At 43.4% G+C, this 15,725-nt stretch overlaps 1 protein-coding gene across 1 annotated transcript; it reads left to right on the forward strand.

Moving 5' to 3' along the window:
* The first annotated feature begins 2,490 nt into the window (after positions 1 to 2,490).
* On the forward strand, positions 2,491 to 13,504 carry sec24b (SEC24 homolog B, COPII coat complex component). Its single transcript, XM_037261510.1, has 24 exons — positions 2,491 to 2,861; positions 3,804 to 4,412; positions 4,793 to 4,924; positions 5,186 to 5,311; positions 5,705 to 5,788; positions 6,059 to 6,213; positions 6,284 to 6,468; positions 6,548 to 6,650; positions 7,254 to 7,380; positions 7,468 to 7,577; positions 7,708 to 7,820; positions 7,915 to 8,033; positions 8,468 to 8,523; positions 8,622 to 8,828; positions 8,929 to 9,052; positions 9,136 to 9,294; positions 9,380 to 9,553; positions 9,738 to 9,848; positions 9,927 to 10,102; positions 10,191 to 10,328; positions 10,394 to 10,498; positions 10,942 to 11,034; positions 11,482 to 11,585; positions 12,897 to 13,504. Exons 1-24 carry the CDS (start codon positions 2,780 to 2,782, stop codon positions 13,006 to 13,008), a joined length of 3,504 nt encoding a protein of 1,167 aa, XP_037117405.1. The 5' UTR covers positions 2,491 to 2,779; the 3' UTR covers positions 13,009 to 13,504.
* Positions 13,505 to 15,725: the final 2,221 nt, after the last annotated feature.

Consider the following 15,725-nt stretch of genomic DNA (forward strand, 5'->3'; position numbering starts at 1 on the left):
CTAATGTTCTTTATGAGGACTGTAAATTGATAAAGGGAGGAAAAGCAGGTATTTGTAGGAGGGAAAGCTGTTGGGGACATACTGTACAAGGAGAAATGGTAAAACGTCCACCAACAGACTTCCCCACCTCAAAAAATATATATTTAAGACTCTGTGGTATTAAAAACAAGCTGAAAAATGACATGGTTGTCATAACATTTGTGGAAGAAAATGTTTTAATGAGTGATGGTGCTTCCACCCGCCTCTCCCAAGGAAAGATTTAATGTTCACTGATGTCTGGATGACTAATGGCCTTCCTATTGAAGCTGCAATTATTCCAAACTGCTTTTTCCCCTTATTTTGTTATTGTTCCTTTGTGTTTTTGGATTGGGCTCAAAATGTTATCAACATAGACTGAAATGAAGCAAACACAGATACAGATATAGAGATTATCTGCCTAAACAGGAAGGGGGGGGGGGGGTCAGATGGGTGGAAGGGCGAGCGGGCAAGTGGACGAATGGATACATAATAGCCGCTCCCACAACGTGTTTCTCTGCGCATGACTAAACCAGCTGGTGGGGGAAGATCAGAGCCATTTTCAGGCAATGATGCAGAAAAAGGGCATTCACTTTTTAACACGCTCTGGTAAGTAGAAGAACCTAATAAGTTCAGCAGAATCCAGTAACAAATGTTGAACACTTAACAGAAGCGATGGCAAAGTCACCAGAGTAACTTTACAGCTGCCATGAAACCCCCAGGAGAACCCACCCCCCTCTTTAGACGACCAAGGAGGCCCATTAAATTAACGACAGGTATTCCATTCCAAGATTGTGGATGTGAAAAAGGGTCATGAAGGCAGCTGAGCAAACACATAGATCAGGGAGAAATACAACAGGATGACAACTCATAATTATGATCCCCTTCCATCACCTCTCACCCACTCGTCACCAAAAACAACTCAAAAACCCAACTATCTGTATTCAGGCAGTTCCTCTCAATATACCCTGTTCTGGACTATTTCGTTAAAAACCTCCAAAATAGCAACTCTGTTATTTACCACATTTCTCATTGGCCCGTGTTTCTGAGGTCATGCAGAGTAAAGAGACATTTTACAAGCACTTAACATTAATGTTACAGTCATGAGCTCACCACATTTTACAGACTAAGCTTACGTGTCGCCCCTTTTCCTCTCTCCTCCCGCACTGTATAGGTGATTTTTAGTTATTTTTTTATGATCGCCTCAAGCAGTGAATACCCATAGTGAATGAGGCACTGCCAGTGTGCACCGTTGATTATCCCAAACATTTATTACAATGGTCTTGACGCGAGGCCACATGTGCAGTGGGGTCTAGCAGCATTTCGTCACATTGTATAGAACTTACTTGGCAATAATTTACACACACGTGAAAGTGTTTGAATGGGAGGTGAGGTCATGCGCAAGCCCCACGCGGAGAGGGCCGTTAACTGCGATGCCCTTTATTGCTGCAGAGGGTCCCTGAGCTGCCATGCGTTGCGGGGTTCTGTCTTTTATATAACATGCGGCTCTTTGTTTTTATATGTCAATTATGGAACATTTAACTGGAACATGTTACAAAAAGCTGCCTTAGGTTAGTCCTTCAAAGGTCTTGATCACTATTATCAGATTTTTCTTACACTTTAGCGTCAGTAAGCACATTTTTGCACTGAATCGTGTGAGCCGCTATTACATGACGCTAAATTGTTCATACATGACAAATCATATCAAGACGTTTTCCACTGATAATGTGACCTTTAAACTCTGCAACTCAATTGAGAAAAAAAAAAAAAAAAAAACTTTTCAAGAGGGGTGGTCAAAATAATGCAACTGAGACAATGTGGACAGAAATGACCACTCACATTCAACATAAACCTGCCACTCTTTGAGTTGCCTTTAATTAACCCAAAATTAAACAGATGTCCCAATAAGGTTTTTTCTTTAAATAATATATGAATAGATAATATGTAATAGGAGTAGTGGTGTACACAGTCCCACGCACTGTCAAGTGACTGCTTACATTGACCACGAGAGGTCACTAAATGTCAAGATGATCACAGTTTTTGTCATTAACTGTAACAGAAATTATAATTTCCTTGTCCCTGAAACTTCCAGGTGGCACATTAAAACATGTTACAAATTAAACTGTAAAAAAATTAATTAAAAACACAAACATGTGAATGCCTTGTATTATAACGGTATTCTTTCCTCATTGTTGGTTTTGTGATCGCACGTAATGTAATGTAATGTAATGTAATGTAATGTAATGTAATGTAATGTAATGTAATACCTTCGTTGTGCGGAAGATGGCAGGATATAACTAAACTGGCGTACGGGTCAAACGGAATACAGGCATCGTATTTCAAAAATCATAAAAGCGTTCCAGTAATGGGCAATAATGTTCATCTGTATGATTTTCAATCACTTTTGAAAAGTAAGGGTGTTACATTGAGAAAAAAAAAAGAAAAAAAAAACATCTTGTCGGATTTCAATAGAGAGGGTGTTTCAGTTTTCAATTGGAAGCTTTACATTCCGATTGTCATGGAACGCACCGAAAGGACCAGCAGGAGACTGTGAAGGCTTGTCAACATCCTGTCCGCGGCTCTCCCGGACCTTACTCATCTTGCTCACTGACCCAGCTCAAAGCCGGGTGTTCGTTTACCATCTGAGGCCTCTCTGACAGCGGAACGTACGCTTCGGGAAGCTCGGCGCCGCACTCATGTGATTTTTTTTTTTTTTTTTTGGACCCAGCAGTGTATCTGTGAGGTCGGGAGGGCCGCCGAAGTGATGTCTGCACGAGCGAACGGCTACTTGGGCTACGGTCAGACCCCTACGCCGAACGGTGGAGTTGCTCCCCCTCGACAGAATGGTAAAGCAGGCCAGATGATGCGATTAGCCAGCTTCTTTGGCTTTTAGCATGCTAATGCTAATGGAATAATTGAATATTCGTCACTTTCAGCCTTCGTGTAATTACTTAAACTTAGCTTGGAAATAAAAATAACACAAACAAAAGGGTATTAGTGTTACGTTTGGGATGTGTCGTAATGTAAGCCAATTTAAGCACTAGTTTGATGCTAACAACTTGAACGAAGATGCTAACGTTAGCCTAGCGTCAATGGACAAGCAAGCTGTTAACTTTGCGCCACATAAAGAAGCAACATTTATTAATGTGTCCCAGACATCAATGTGACTAGTGTGACTTGTATTTACTCTTAGTGGAGACATGTTTAGATTAGTAGCACACCAAGCTGCTGAGCTATCAGGATGAAACTTGCCTGCAGCTAAGAGATTTAGCATCTCCTTTGTAATTTAAGACACCATCAAAGCTGGTGAAAGAAGAAATGAAAGGCAATATTAGCATTGGGAGCAGGTGCAGGACTTCCATACGAGGCGTTCAAGCTACCTTACTACAGGGTTCCCAAACCTTTTAGCTAGGGCAGTAACAGCTAAGGCTGCTCAATTAATCAACATTTTAATCATAATCACGATATTGGCTACAGACAAATTGATATCATCGAGGATAAACGATTATTTGGCGTTTCCGTTTTGAGACATGCATGCGCAAGTCCACCGCCCCGCCCCCACGTGTGTGGAGATCCAGGTCATTTAACAGGTTGTTGTCCCTTAACGCGTACAAAGAACGAAAGTTTATGAACTGGTTCATATTTTGGACGAACGTGAACTGAACGTAGCGCATTTAACAACTATCACGAGAGCTGCTGTATTCGCAATTTCTTTTTATATGACTGCTACAAATAATGAAAAACATTTTTATTTTATTATCTTCTCCCACCACATTTAATTCTCCTAGGTCCAGTTCAGAGATACAGCGCCACACATCCTACCATGGTTTACTATGGAGCCCCACTTCAGCAACAGAACTACCCCACCATCCCGTCACACTGCACTGGCGTGTCCAGCAAACCCCCCGCCACAAACAGTACTCACCATGTAAACAACTGCTACCCGAATCACCGTCATGTACCACCCCCGTGCTTGGCGCCCCAGCGAGACACCGTCGCCATACACTCCTCGGCGCCACCGCCAAGCGGCCATTACGCCCGGTTCCAGGAGCAGCTTCCGTCCTGTGCCACTCCAGCAGGTTATTACAGACAGACATCATACCATGCACCGTCAGCTCAATGTCAGCAGCAGGAGCCCACATTGTTGCCGGCACCATCTAGTGGTCCGGAGTCTCCTGTCTACCCTATTGTTTCGTACCCGTCTGCGTCGGGGACGAGCCAGTATGGCACTCTTGTCTCTAGCCAGACTGCCACTACGCCGAAAGTGACGCTGTACAGCAACCTCCAACCAGGTCCTATTACAACAGCAGCAGCAGCACCTGCTGCAATGCACCCTGGGTACAAAGAGACTCCTCCCACTCAAATGGCACCAGCTGTAAATGGACAAGGAAGCAGAGGTATGAGCTGGTCTTTCAACTTTTTGTTCTGCTTTGTGATGTGATCTTTTGTAGAATAGTTTGTGAAGCTTAAAGCAGATGACTTTGGCCAAAGGCAGGGTACACCCTGGACTGGTCAATGGCCATTCGCAGGGCACATTTAAACAAGCAACATTCACGCGCACGTTCACAACTATGGACTATTTAGAGTGTCAGTGAACTTGATATTCATGACTTTGATGGGTCGAAACAGGAATACCCAGACAAAACAAATCCGTTTGAGTTCTTTAGCAACCCACACCACTGTATCCATTTCGTCCGCTTCTAAACTTCCAACGACAAAAAACAGGAATTAAAATACGCTTTCAAAGCATTTTCTCTTGTCCTTTTTCTCATCGCAGTCGCAAACACAGCTCACCAAAACTACGACCATCATGCCTCTCTAAACTACCATTCCTATACAAAGGGAACGCAACCGTCCTCCTCAGGAACACCGACCACATCACTGCATTCCTCACCAAGACACCATGAAGGTAAATAACACATTGTCACCAAATAATCCAAAAAAAGACTTATTGCTTTGATATTGTTGCTGGCCAATCAAGAAGGTTTTTCTGAACTTTAATATTGCCACCTTCTTAAAATGTCTTAAAACTTTTATTGAAATTTGTCGAAGTAATGTCAAGGGCCTTTTTCTTGACCTTGGCCGAGATACCTTACAAGTTGTTTCAAAGTCACATGAAAGAAGACATCACTCTTGCTCGCTTTCTTTGCCCTCCTCCCATTTCCAACAGGCATGCAGTATGGATATGGCGCTAATAGTGGCGCTAGCTCGGCCTCGGGTCCAACCGCAGCCCCCTCGTCATCCAGCTCGGAGGATGATGAGGATGACGATGAGGAAGAAGAGGATGAGGAAGCAGGTGGGCTTTTGATGTAACATTTTGCCATTCACTTTCCAGCCCACTGACCTCCATTGTTCACGTTCCTCTGCCATTCAGGTGTCTTAAGTGTACCGACCAGATCAGATAATCCCCCAGTTTATAAATCCGATTTAGTCGGCACTAATTGGATCCCTTGAGTTTGTCTGGCCTGCAGCTGGGATTTGTTGTGGGACAAAACCATCTTTTCTTTCTTTTTCGTATTTCACATTTCTTTTTCATCTTCCAAACGACACACATCCATAACCCAAGCGGTCAAGCTAATAAATAATCTATTCCCTGCTCCCCCTGTTCCTGACAGTGCCACCATCCTTCACACCTTGTATTTCCATTTCCTAATTTAATTTCCTCTGTGTCACTGTGATGCTTTTTCAGGAGGTGACACATCGTCGTCCACCACCGGCAGTGCGTCGCCGGTGCCAAACAGCTATGATTCCCTGGAAGGAGGCAGTTATCCAGGTATGGAAGGGGGGGGGGGTCACAAACATGCTCTTTATTACCTTGTGAGTCACACGTTTTGGGCTATCACTGGATTGGTTGTTTTCATCACAATTTTGTTCACAGCTGTCACCTCTGGGTTGCTTTATGCACATAGAGTAGTCCTCTGTGAATTTGACATTATATTTCTTAAAGAAATGTATATATTACTGTCATAATGTCATTGCTAAAATAACAGATCTAATTCAGAAAAGGTTTAGTCATTTGATGGCAAACTGAACTCTCGTGCAGATTCTGTGCCAGCTTCCGCCAATATGACCAATCGCTACAGTAGCTATGGTTACCCCGGTGCGCAGCCGGTTTATCAGCATGGACCAACCTCACTCGCGGACTCGCCAGCTTCTCGGGACCTTCTTGGACCGACGGGCTACCAGCAGTACTCCCAGGTTGGTCTTTAGTCAAATGTGCTAGACAGCAGAATAAAATCCCATACTCACTTCCTTGAGTTGCGTGCAGCCTTTTCCGAGTATGTCTCAGCTGTCTGCGGCCCTGGGAGGTCTGAGTGGGGTCCCAGAGCTGGAGGTTGAGGCGCTCAGGCCTCTCAACCTGCTGCAGGAGAGGAATCTCCTCCCCCCAAGACCTTTGGAGGCCCCTGAACCCAACCTGAGTTCCGAGCTTAAAAAGGTCAACTGCAGCCCACAGTACGTAAAGGTTTTAACCGCCTCTTAAATTTTTTAAATTAAAGGATGCAAATAAAGTTCATGTTTACTCTTCCGTAAGGACATTCCGGTGTACCCTGACCAGCATTCCTCAAACGCAGGCTCTGCTCAATAAGGCCAGACTGCCTCTTGGCCTCCTCCTTCACCCCTTCAGAGATCTACAGGTGGGATCAGAGCTCTAAACTAGGAAGGCTACCATAAAAAAAATAAAAAATAAAAAAAAAAGATAGCCAATCGCCGACAATTTAGAGTTTACATCAGAAACATCAAATCTTTCAAGCTAACTTAATCAGTATCAAAACTATCACTTAAAAAAGGTGTAGGCTTAGTATTATATTTTTATTATCCCGGTTAACCCTTTTTGTTATCCCTTTTCTTATACACCAGATAGTATTAGTGCATAATTGATCAAAATGTTGTCCGTAGCGTTCATAAAGGTTTTAGAATGGCTCTGGTTTGACTCTTAACATCCCGGATGAATTTCTCTGAACTCCTAATAAATATTTTAAGGTGCATTTGGAAGGGCTTTGTTTTTTTATACAATTGAATACATTGCCAATAACATGTCTGTGAATGTTTTTGCTAAAATACTTAAGACAATTCAGAAAAGAAATGCGTGCCCATAAAAACAATCGAACTACAATATGTGGGAGTGTTTATTATGCAAATTAGCAACATTGTTACGAAACAATAGGACAGATATCAGATGTCCCTTTCAGCATCACATTTGACCAAATAACATCGTTTTAATGAAAGTCTCTTTGCAGCAACTACCAGTCATCACGTCTAACACCATTGTGCGCTGTCGCCACTGCCGCACCTACATCAACCCCTTTGTTACCTTCCTGGACCAGCACCGGTGGAAGTGTAACCTCTGCTATCGGATCAACGATGGTACGAAAACGTTCATGCAACTTTGCTTCATTAATCTAGCTCAGCTACCTTTCGCGCTGAATTGATGTTCTGTCTTTTATATTCTAGTACCTGATGAGTTCATGTACAACCCGGTAACGAGGTCATACGGCGAACCCCACAAGAGACCTGAAGTCCAGAACGCCACTGTGGAATTCATCGCCTCCTCAGACTACATGGTGAGGACCACCTCCTTGCTTTGAGTGCTTTTGTCCACTAGATGGTTGTCTCGTTTCGCTTCATACAGCTAATGGAATGCAAAGTTTGATACTAATGCCACCACAGTTCTAATAATAAACTTGTCAACAGTTACGCCCCCCTCAGCCAGCAGTCTACCTGTTCGTGCTGGATGTTTCACAGAGTGCAGTGGAAAGCGGCTACCTGAAATATTTCTGCGAGTCGCTCCTAGAGAATCTGGATAAGTGAGTGCCAGGATCATGAATAAAATAAAATAAAAAAGCTTTTCTACCTAAAAACAGATCATAGGGGTTAAGAACTAGTTGTGGTGTTTCTTAGGTTGCCCGGAGACTCTCGTACCAAAGTGGGATTCCTCACTTTTGACAGCAGCGTCCATTTCTACAACCTCCAGGAGGGATTGTCTCAGCCTCAGATGCTGGTGGTGACTGATATTGACGGTACTGAGCGATTGACTTTTCATTATCAGCATTTTTGTTTTTTGCTTTATGACATTGAACTCTGTGTTTAAAGGCGACATTAGAAAACAGTTTAAAACTTCCAAAGATTTATAATGACTTCTTTGTACCATGCTTTCAACTATACTCTTCAAGGACAAATAATTTTAGCACAGTCCCCACCCACCAAGTTATCACTAATTAGGTAACACTAATCGTTTTGGGGTTTTTTGTCAAGTAGCTGTTATGTGATATCACATTATAGCAGAATGTCTCATTTAAAGAGATTTTTGGAAATAGGTAGTGCATTACTCCTCCCTACCTTTGTAGTGCCACATTTGTCGGCAGGTAGTCTCGAGACCAAACTGGTATTTGTAGGCAAGCCAATAAAAAACAAAAAAGTCCCCTCATTGGAATATTGTATTGACCTTTTTCAGATGTATTCATACCATCTCATGACAGTCTAATGGTGAACTGGAAGGAGAGTAAAGAGGTAGGTAGCTCACTTACTCAAATCTTCCATTACATTTGTGTTTGCGTGCGTGTTGTTTTACTCAGGGTGAATTATATTCTTGCATCCCCTTCATGCAGCTTATCAAAGACCTGCTGACCTCCCTCCCTGCCATGTTCAGCCAGAGCAGGGAGATGCACAGCGCGCTGGGCCCTGCCCTGCAAGCCGCCTTCATGCTCATGTCACCCACCGGCGGGCGGGTCAGCGTGTTCCAGACAAAGCTTCCCACGTTGGGCGTCGGCTCACTGCAGTCCAGGGAGGACCCCAGCCAGCGCTCCAGTGCCAAGGTAGAGCAAGGAGGCAAGAGAAGGATGCTGGCACGTGATTGATGGATCAGCGGTTAGGCTTATTTTTAGCCCCACCCCACATACACACTTGTGTTTGCAGGGAGTGCAGCATCTTGGCCCCGCCACAGACTTCTACAAGAAATTTGCACTGGATTGCTCAGGACAACAGATAGGTGTTGATCTTTTTCTTCTCAGCTCACAGTACGCTGACCTGGCTACGCTTGGTAAGGTTCTCAACTTTCCACAATGGTCTGAGGCGTGACAAACACTTGTTCATTTTTTGTTTTCCAATACTTTTTGTTTCCAGCGTGCATCTCCAAGTACTCTGCGGGCAGCATCTTCTACTACCCTTCCTTTCAGCACATCCACACCCCAGCCCAGTTGGAGAAGTTCCAAAAGGATCTTGAGCGCTACCTCAGCAGGAAGTTGGGCTTTGAGGCAGTCATGAGAATACGATGTACAAAAGGTAGCCCTCCCACATATATATTAACCACCGTGCCGCTTGAAACAGTTGATGATCGTTTATTTTATTTACTTTTTTTTGCCCTTAGGATTATCTATCCACACATTCCACGGCAATTTCTTTGTGCGCTCCACCGACCTGCTGTCCCTCGCTAACGTCAACCCGGACTCGGCCTTCGCTGTCCAGATGTCGGTTGACGACTCGCTGGTTGACTCTTCTCTGGCGTGTTTCCAGGCGGCTCTGCTTTACACGTCCAGTAAAGGTAATAGGGTCTTGAAGTCAAGAATTCATTTTGCAATGACCATCATGAGTTACATGCTTAAACTTGTTTGAGCTCCAACGTTTTGGCGTTTTGCTCTCTCATAATGGACGTGAAAATAGGTTGATGGCTAGATGTCAAATGGCTGCGTTATCACATCTTACCAAGCAGCCGTGTATTATTGCAGGCAAGAGGCGTATCCGGGTCCACACTCTTTGTCTACCTGTGGTCAACCAGCTGAGCGACGTGTACGCCGGCGCCGATATCCAGGCCATTACTTGCCTGCTGGCAAACATGGGTGAGTCACCTTTAGACATCCGCTGACCTTTTGTGGGCTAAATGTTTGGTATTAATCTCAATGTGTTTTTTTTAAAAGCGATCGACCGCTCCGTTTCATCCAGCCTGCTGGATGCTCGGGACGCCTTGACAAACGCAGCGGTGGACTTCTTGAGCGCCTACAAAAATAACGTGTCCAACCTGCAGCAGTCTGGCCTTGTGGTGCCCGCCGGAATGCGCCTTTTCCCGCTGTACATCCTCTCTCTGCTCAAACAGGTGTTGCTGGCTTTTTCGCAAACTTCATTTTGGTGTCCTGTCACGGCACTGCTTAGATTCACGGCGGCCAATGTGTTTTGCCTCACAGATAGCATTTCGTACGGGAACGAGCACACGCCTGGACGAGCGTGTCTTCGCCATGTGCGAGTTCAAGACGCAGCCGCTGCAGCAGCTGATGCGGATGGTACACCCCGACCTGTATCGTCTGGACAACATGTCTGATCAGGTGAGGAAGCCAAACAGGAATTATCCTTCAGCAAGTTGATTGCAATCGCTGTGTTGTACCTGCAGGGAGCGCTTCACCTCAACGACACGCTGGTCCCGCAGCCGCCGCTCCTCCACCTGTCTGCCGAGAGGCTGAGCAGAGATGGCGCGTTCCTCATGGACTGCGGCAGCGTACGTATTCATCTAAACCAGTGGTTCTTAACCTGGGTTCGATGGAACCCTAGGGGTTTGGTGAGTCCGTCTCAGGGGTTCGGCAGAGCCTCCGCCGCGGAGGTCCGAACACGGTGAATGCGCATATGAAACTGGTGGGGTTTGGTACCTCCAACAAGGTTAAGAACCATTAATCTAAAGAGTCCTTTTACTGCTCAACAGTGATGCCTTCAAAGACTTTGTTTGTCATTGTTCATTTCAGCTTTTGCATTCTTTTGCTGAGACAAGGATTTATCTGCTTTTTATTCCTGACAGGGAAAGTGGATATCATATTATACCCATGCCATTATACTGCAGACAGTGCTTAGTAACATACCAATTGTGTGTCATGTCACCCCCACACTTGGTGATGCATCTTTCATCTTCATCCTTAAAACATTTGCTTATCTCTTACATCTGTGCAGGTGTTTTACCTTTGGGTTGGCAAATGCTGCAATGAGCTGTTCATCCGAGATGTTCTGAACTCCCCTAACTATGCTTCAATCCCCCCTAATATGGTGAGTAAGACCAGCTCTTTACAAACTACCCTAAAAAGGAAGCCTGCTGAATTGGCGTCAGAACATCGTGACCAGGCCCTGCCGTCAAAAGCAAAAGCTATGTAGGTGAGCTCCTGTGAACATGAGTTTCACTGGAAGGTGCTCTATGTTTGTGTGGGAGTCAAGGGAAAAAAAAGCAAGTGCAGCGAATCAGACCTGCTGTTGTTGCTTTTTTACCTCTAGAATGTTCCGGCCAACTGGGTGGGCCCCATTTGTCAGCGTATTTGTCTCTCTTTTTCACAAGGCAGGTTGATGCCTTCCAGAACCACCTACATGCCAAACATTCCAAACTTCCTTTTTTACCCTCCACACCGCATTGTGCGGCTGAATCCCATTTGCAGCGTTAAGAAGCGTGTTTTTGTTGTTGTTGATTTTTATTGCTGTTTGTGGTGATGCTGTTTCTGGCAGAGTTGCATTCCTGAGCTGCGCACGCCGTTGTCTGAGAGGGTGCGAGCGTTCCTCGACTGGCTGCAGGACAACAGAGCTTTCAGCTCCATCGTGCATGTCGTCAAGTAAGTGGTCAAACATGATGTCACTTGGTATTGTCCACCTTTTTTTCCTACTTGGTACGTGCCACATAAAGTAATGTGGCACACCAGATACGACCCAGTACTTTTGTCTCATTGTGGCAGACGTACTTGACATAACTTGTACAGAATTGCTTGCAAAACAAAAAGGGCGACTGATGAATCTCACCGCACGTGTTCTCGTCATCTTTTTTTCACAATCGCAGTGATTACTTGAGAGGAAGTTCTTGTCTGTGAACGGGGGCGACTGCTTCCTCGGGAGTCTATTGTTTGGGCCGCCTCCTCCTTCTCCTTCCAGAGCAATCATTATTGTCGTTTTGCTCACCAGTGTCGTGGTCTGAAACTTGGACAGATAAATACCAGGCAGATTTACAGTATCTTGGACATGTTCAAATATTTTGTGTGAATCCAAAAGTACAACATGGACTGATATAAGTTCCTATTAACAATCAATGAGAATGATGGATGAGATTTGACAGAGGTTTTCTCTTCTGAACTTTAATCTTTATTGAAGACACTTGATGTCGTAATCGTGAACAATGGTAAGAAGAGGCTATTGGTTTGATGCTTGATCCGCCATTTTCAAACTTTGCTACAAATTCTCAAAATCGACGGCATTTCTCGACTTGTTTCGGAAAGGGCCGGCTGCCCCATTGTGTGTGTTTTAGAGTCACACTCACGATACAAAAGCTTTCATAAATATTCCAATGAACGCGCTGCGCTGGGTGTGGCTCACTCAAGACGTAAACACTCATAGTTGCGCCTAGTCATGTGAGGTGTGTGCGGGGGTGTATTTGAGGAAATAAGACAAGGAGGCTCAACTTTATGTTCGGTGTACATATATTTTCATATTCACATATTTTCGGCTGACATTTTATGCACATTCAATGTGCTTTATATAATTTAAGGTACAGTATTTAAAAGCATTTACAAACAGATAAGGTAATGACATCTATAAGCAAAGTAGGGATAAAATGTGGTCAACTAAAATAAAGTTTAGTGGCAAGAACCGTATTTTGGGCAAAAAAATATTTTGAAGTTAAAAGACCCTGGTCGTGTATGAAGAAGAAAAAAAAAAAAAAGAATTTTTAACCTAGATTTAAATGCAAGACAGATAAGTTCAGTATGGCCCATCTTCATTTTAATGAAAATGAAGTAGACATATAAAAATGAAGGGGAAAAAAAAGGCAATATTCAAAACCCGACCAAATAAAACAGTAACCTCCACCATTAACCAAATTCCAGATACACTTCTACTCTGACTAGGTAGTGAAACGTCTATTTCTCAACCTTTAGGGATGATGCTTCAGCGAAAGCGACGTTCTTCCAGCACCTGGTGGAAGATTGCTCTGAGTCAGCACCCTCCTACTGTGAGTTCCTGCAGCATATCCAGCAGCAGGTATCCTAGTCACAAGCACAGGATTGTTGCAGAAACACTAGTATGATTGGACCACGCTAGGGGAGCTGAGCAAGGGGGGAACGAAACCCCACGAAGAAACCTCTCCCGCTCTCTCGTAGCTTCTCGAAATGGGACTAGAAGGGAAAACGGAGCCAAGAAGATGCCACTTTTGTCGTAGCGCTGTAGTGCTGTCCTTTATTGTTCATCATGTTACAAAATTTGACTGTGTCTGGATTGAAAACACTGAAGATGAAGCGCATTTTACTGACTTGCACTATGGAAAATTATTTTCCTGTCTGGAAGAACTGGTAGCGATGTGATGTTGGTTACCCGTCACTGACCAATCATGGGAGGTGGGGGGCGACAGAAAATTCCTTTGTCAGCAAACAAGTGCCCTCCCACCCATTCCAGCGCTAAGTGTACTATCCTCTTTGTAACTACTGAAAAGAAATCTTTTACGAGCGATAATTTATGAAGCAGCTTAAAATAAAAATGGCAAAACCAACACTGGCAGACTTTTAATCACGACCATTCTCATTGACAAAAAGCACCCATCGCCGCATGCGGTATCTGCCACAGCTGCCATTATCTCATCACTTTAGCAGCCATTTTAATAGCAAGTTTGACATGATGACAAACAGCTCTTGTGTGCGCTGTTCAAACCTCCTAAAAGCTTAAGAGTAATTTTTTGTTTTTTCATTGTCGAAATGGGTAAATGTACCAGACCCCCCTAACAAAAACGAAAATGCAACAGCCGAAGTTCAGCACAAGCAACAGGTTAACCTACCAATGGCGTGATCACTTCACATCAAATAGAAAATAGTTTTAATTTATTTTAAATGATCATTACTGGTCATTAATACCGTTAGTTTTATTGTATAATATTTTTATTATTCATTCATACATTGTATAGTTCATTTAATTGAATCGAGAATATGAATATCGTTTCTATACTCACTGAAGGGAATTTCTATTTTATTAAATTTTATGTAATTGGACTTGGAAATGTATCAATCATGCCAATTTCCAGTGCCAAAGATGAAAAATTATGTTACTTTATTCAAACTTAATTTTACAAACAATATCACTCAAGTCAGCAAATCAGCAACAGTGTGCAAGCGGTGGCCAAATAAAATAAAATTTTAAAAATCTGAGAAAATAGCAAAGAGGTGTGACCACTCGTGCGTATAAGTATTTTGAAGTAGTAAAAAATGATGGAAAACTGGAAGACGATGTCAAAATCCATCTGGGAATGTGTCGTAATAGTTGTGTAAATCTCAAACTTGGGCCTCTCCTTTGCATATTTTTACCCCAAAATCTGATTTGTTCAGGTCCTCTTCGTAAGTTTCATTGTTTCCAGCCTGCTGTGCTGTCAGCTATATTTAACATTACCACTGACTGGTTCAATCCTCGACACGCCTCAAATCATCACGCACACCCCAAAACCCATCTGCTGCCCTGTCTTTTCTTTCCTACAAAACCCTCTTTGACAAGATCAAAAAATTACAGTGCTCATACAAGACACCTTTTTTTTTTTTCCCAAACCTCCTTTGAAAGGAACTCTCAGGTTTTTATATTTGTTTCCCAGACAGGTGTGAATTAAATGAACTGACATGAAAGCAACAAAGTAGGAAAAGACAGTTTAATCACTGTGCTAATAAACTCAAAAATGTAAACATTGATGCTACGACATATTGATACCAGAAGTGTTTTAAACTATTTATATGGTTGGACATGTTAACATACAGTTATTTGCACCTAATTCAAATGAAACCAAAGACATTGGAAATACACCTAGCTAAACCTGCCAATCTAGCTAGCACTGTAAGAGTCGAGAGGTGTTCAAAATCGTTAATTTAGCCCAAGTCGAAAAGGTAATGATGACACCAAAGCTAACATAACACAAATGGTCTCCAGGCCCATCCAATAATATAAAACTGGTAGGCCCCCCCCAAATTTAAAAGTCCAATTTCCACAAAATTGTAACTTAGTTGTTATATAATTATTTCACCATATATCATCCCAAAATAGTTTTGACGGGGTAATTTGTGGCAGACGACATAGAACAACATTGAAAAATGTTAGCACAACGCTGCTAAGTTTGGCGCTTGCTAGATTTAGCTTGCGTAACAGTGTCTTTTGCTTCTACAAATTCTAAATCGGGGCCAGCAGGAACTGATGTGCTAATCCTGCTTATTGTTCATCGGATTTATGCTCAAGACAGTCAGTCACTGCTGTGTTAACGTAAAATCCACAAGAAATTGTGTTGAAATTCACGAGTCACACGCGGAAAACTTTCATCAGAGACTTGTAAGCTATAAACCTTCCATTTGAACATACCAGCTGCCCGTATCATTCTGCCATTCTTCCTTTTTAGCACAATGATTAGTACTTTAATGTGAATTTGTTCAGGATTCTCAAAAGCATTTGTTTTTGCTCCTCAATGCACAGAAGAGGAAAGATAAACAGCAGCGGGCCTTGTTACGATCCTCGAGGGCCATCATTGGGCTTTTCTAAATGCGCCGGTGTTTTGTCTTGAGATTTCACCACAACATCATTGTCTCTCGTTCCGCTTTCATAATTATGCCTGTTTTTCGTCACTCCTTACTTATCGCTGCTGTTTGTTCAGCTTCCCTGTGGCCTGACGGCGGCCCCGCCCCGTCGCTCCCCCCTTGACTTTTCTGGGGGGGGAGTCTCGGCCTGAGTTTGTTTGGCTCTGCCTTCCT

This window comes from Syngnathus acus, chromosome 10, assembly GCF_901709675.1.
Source record: "Syngnathus acus chromosome 10, fSynAcu1.2, whole genome shotgun sequence".
Taxonomy (NCBI): Eukaryota; Metazoa; Chordata; class Actinopteri; order Syngnathiformes; family Syngnathidae; genus Syngnathus; species Syngnathus acus.

Bases quoted from the DNA above. Each gene is read 5' to 3' on its own strand.
- sec24b (XM_037261510.1), top strand. From the start codon at position 2,780: ATGTCTGCACGAGCGAACGGCTACTTGGGCTACGGTCAGACCCCTACG. The intron at 5,789-6,058 runs GTATGGAAGGGG...ACTCTCGTGCAG, and splicing joins GGAAGGAGGCAGTTATCCAG to ATTCTGTGCCAGCTTCCGCC. The intron at 8,524-8,621 runs GTAGGTAGCTCA...CCCTTCATGCAG, and splicing joins ACTGGAAGGAGAGTAAAGAG to CTTATCAAAGACCTGCTGAC.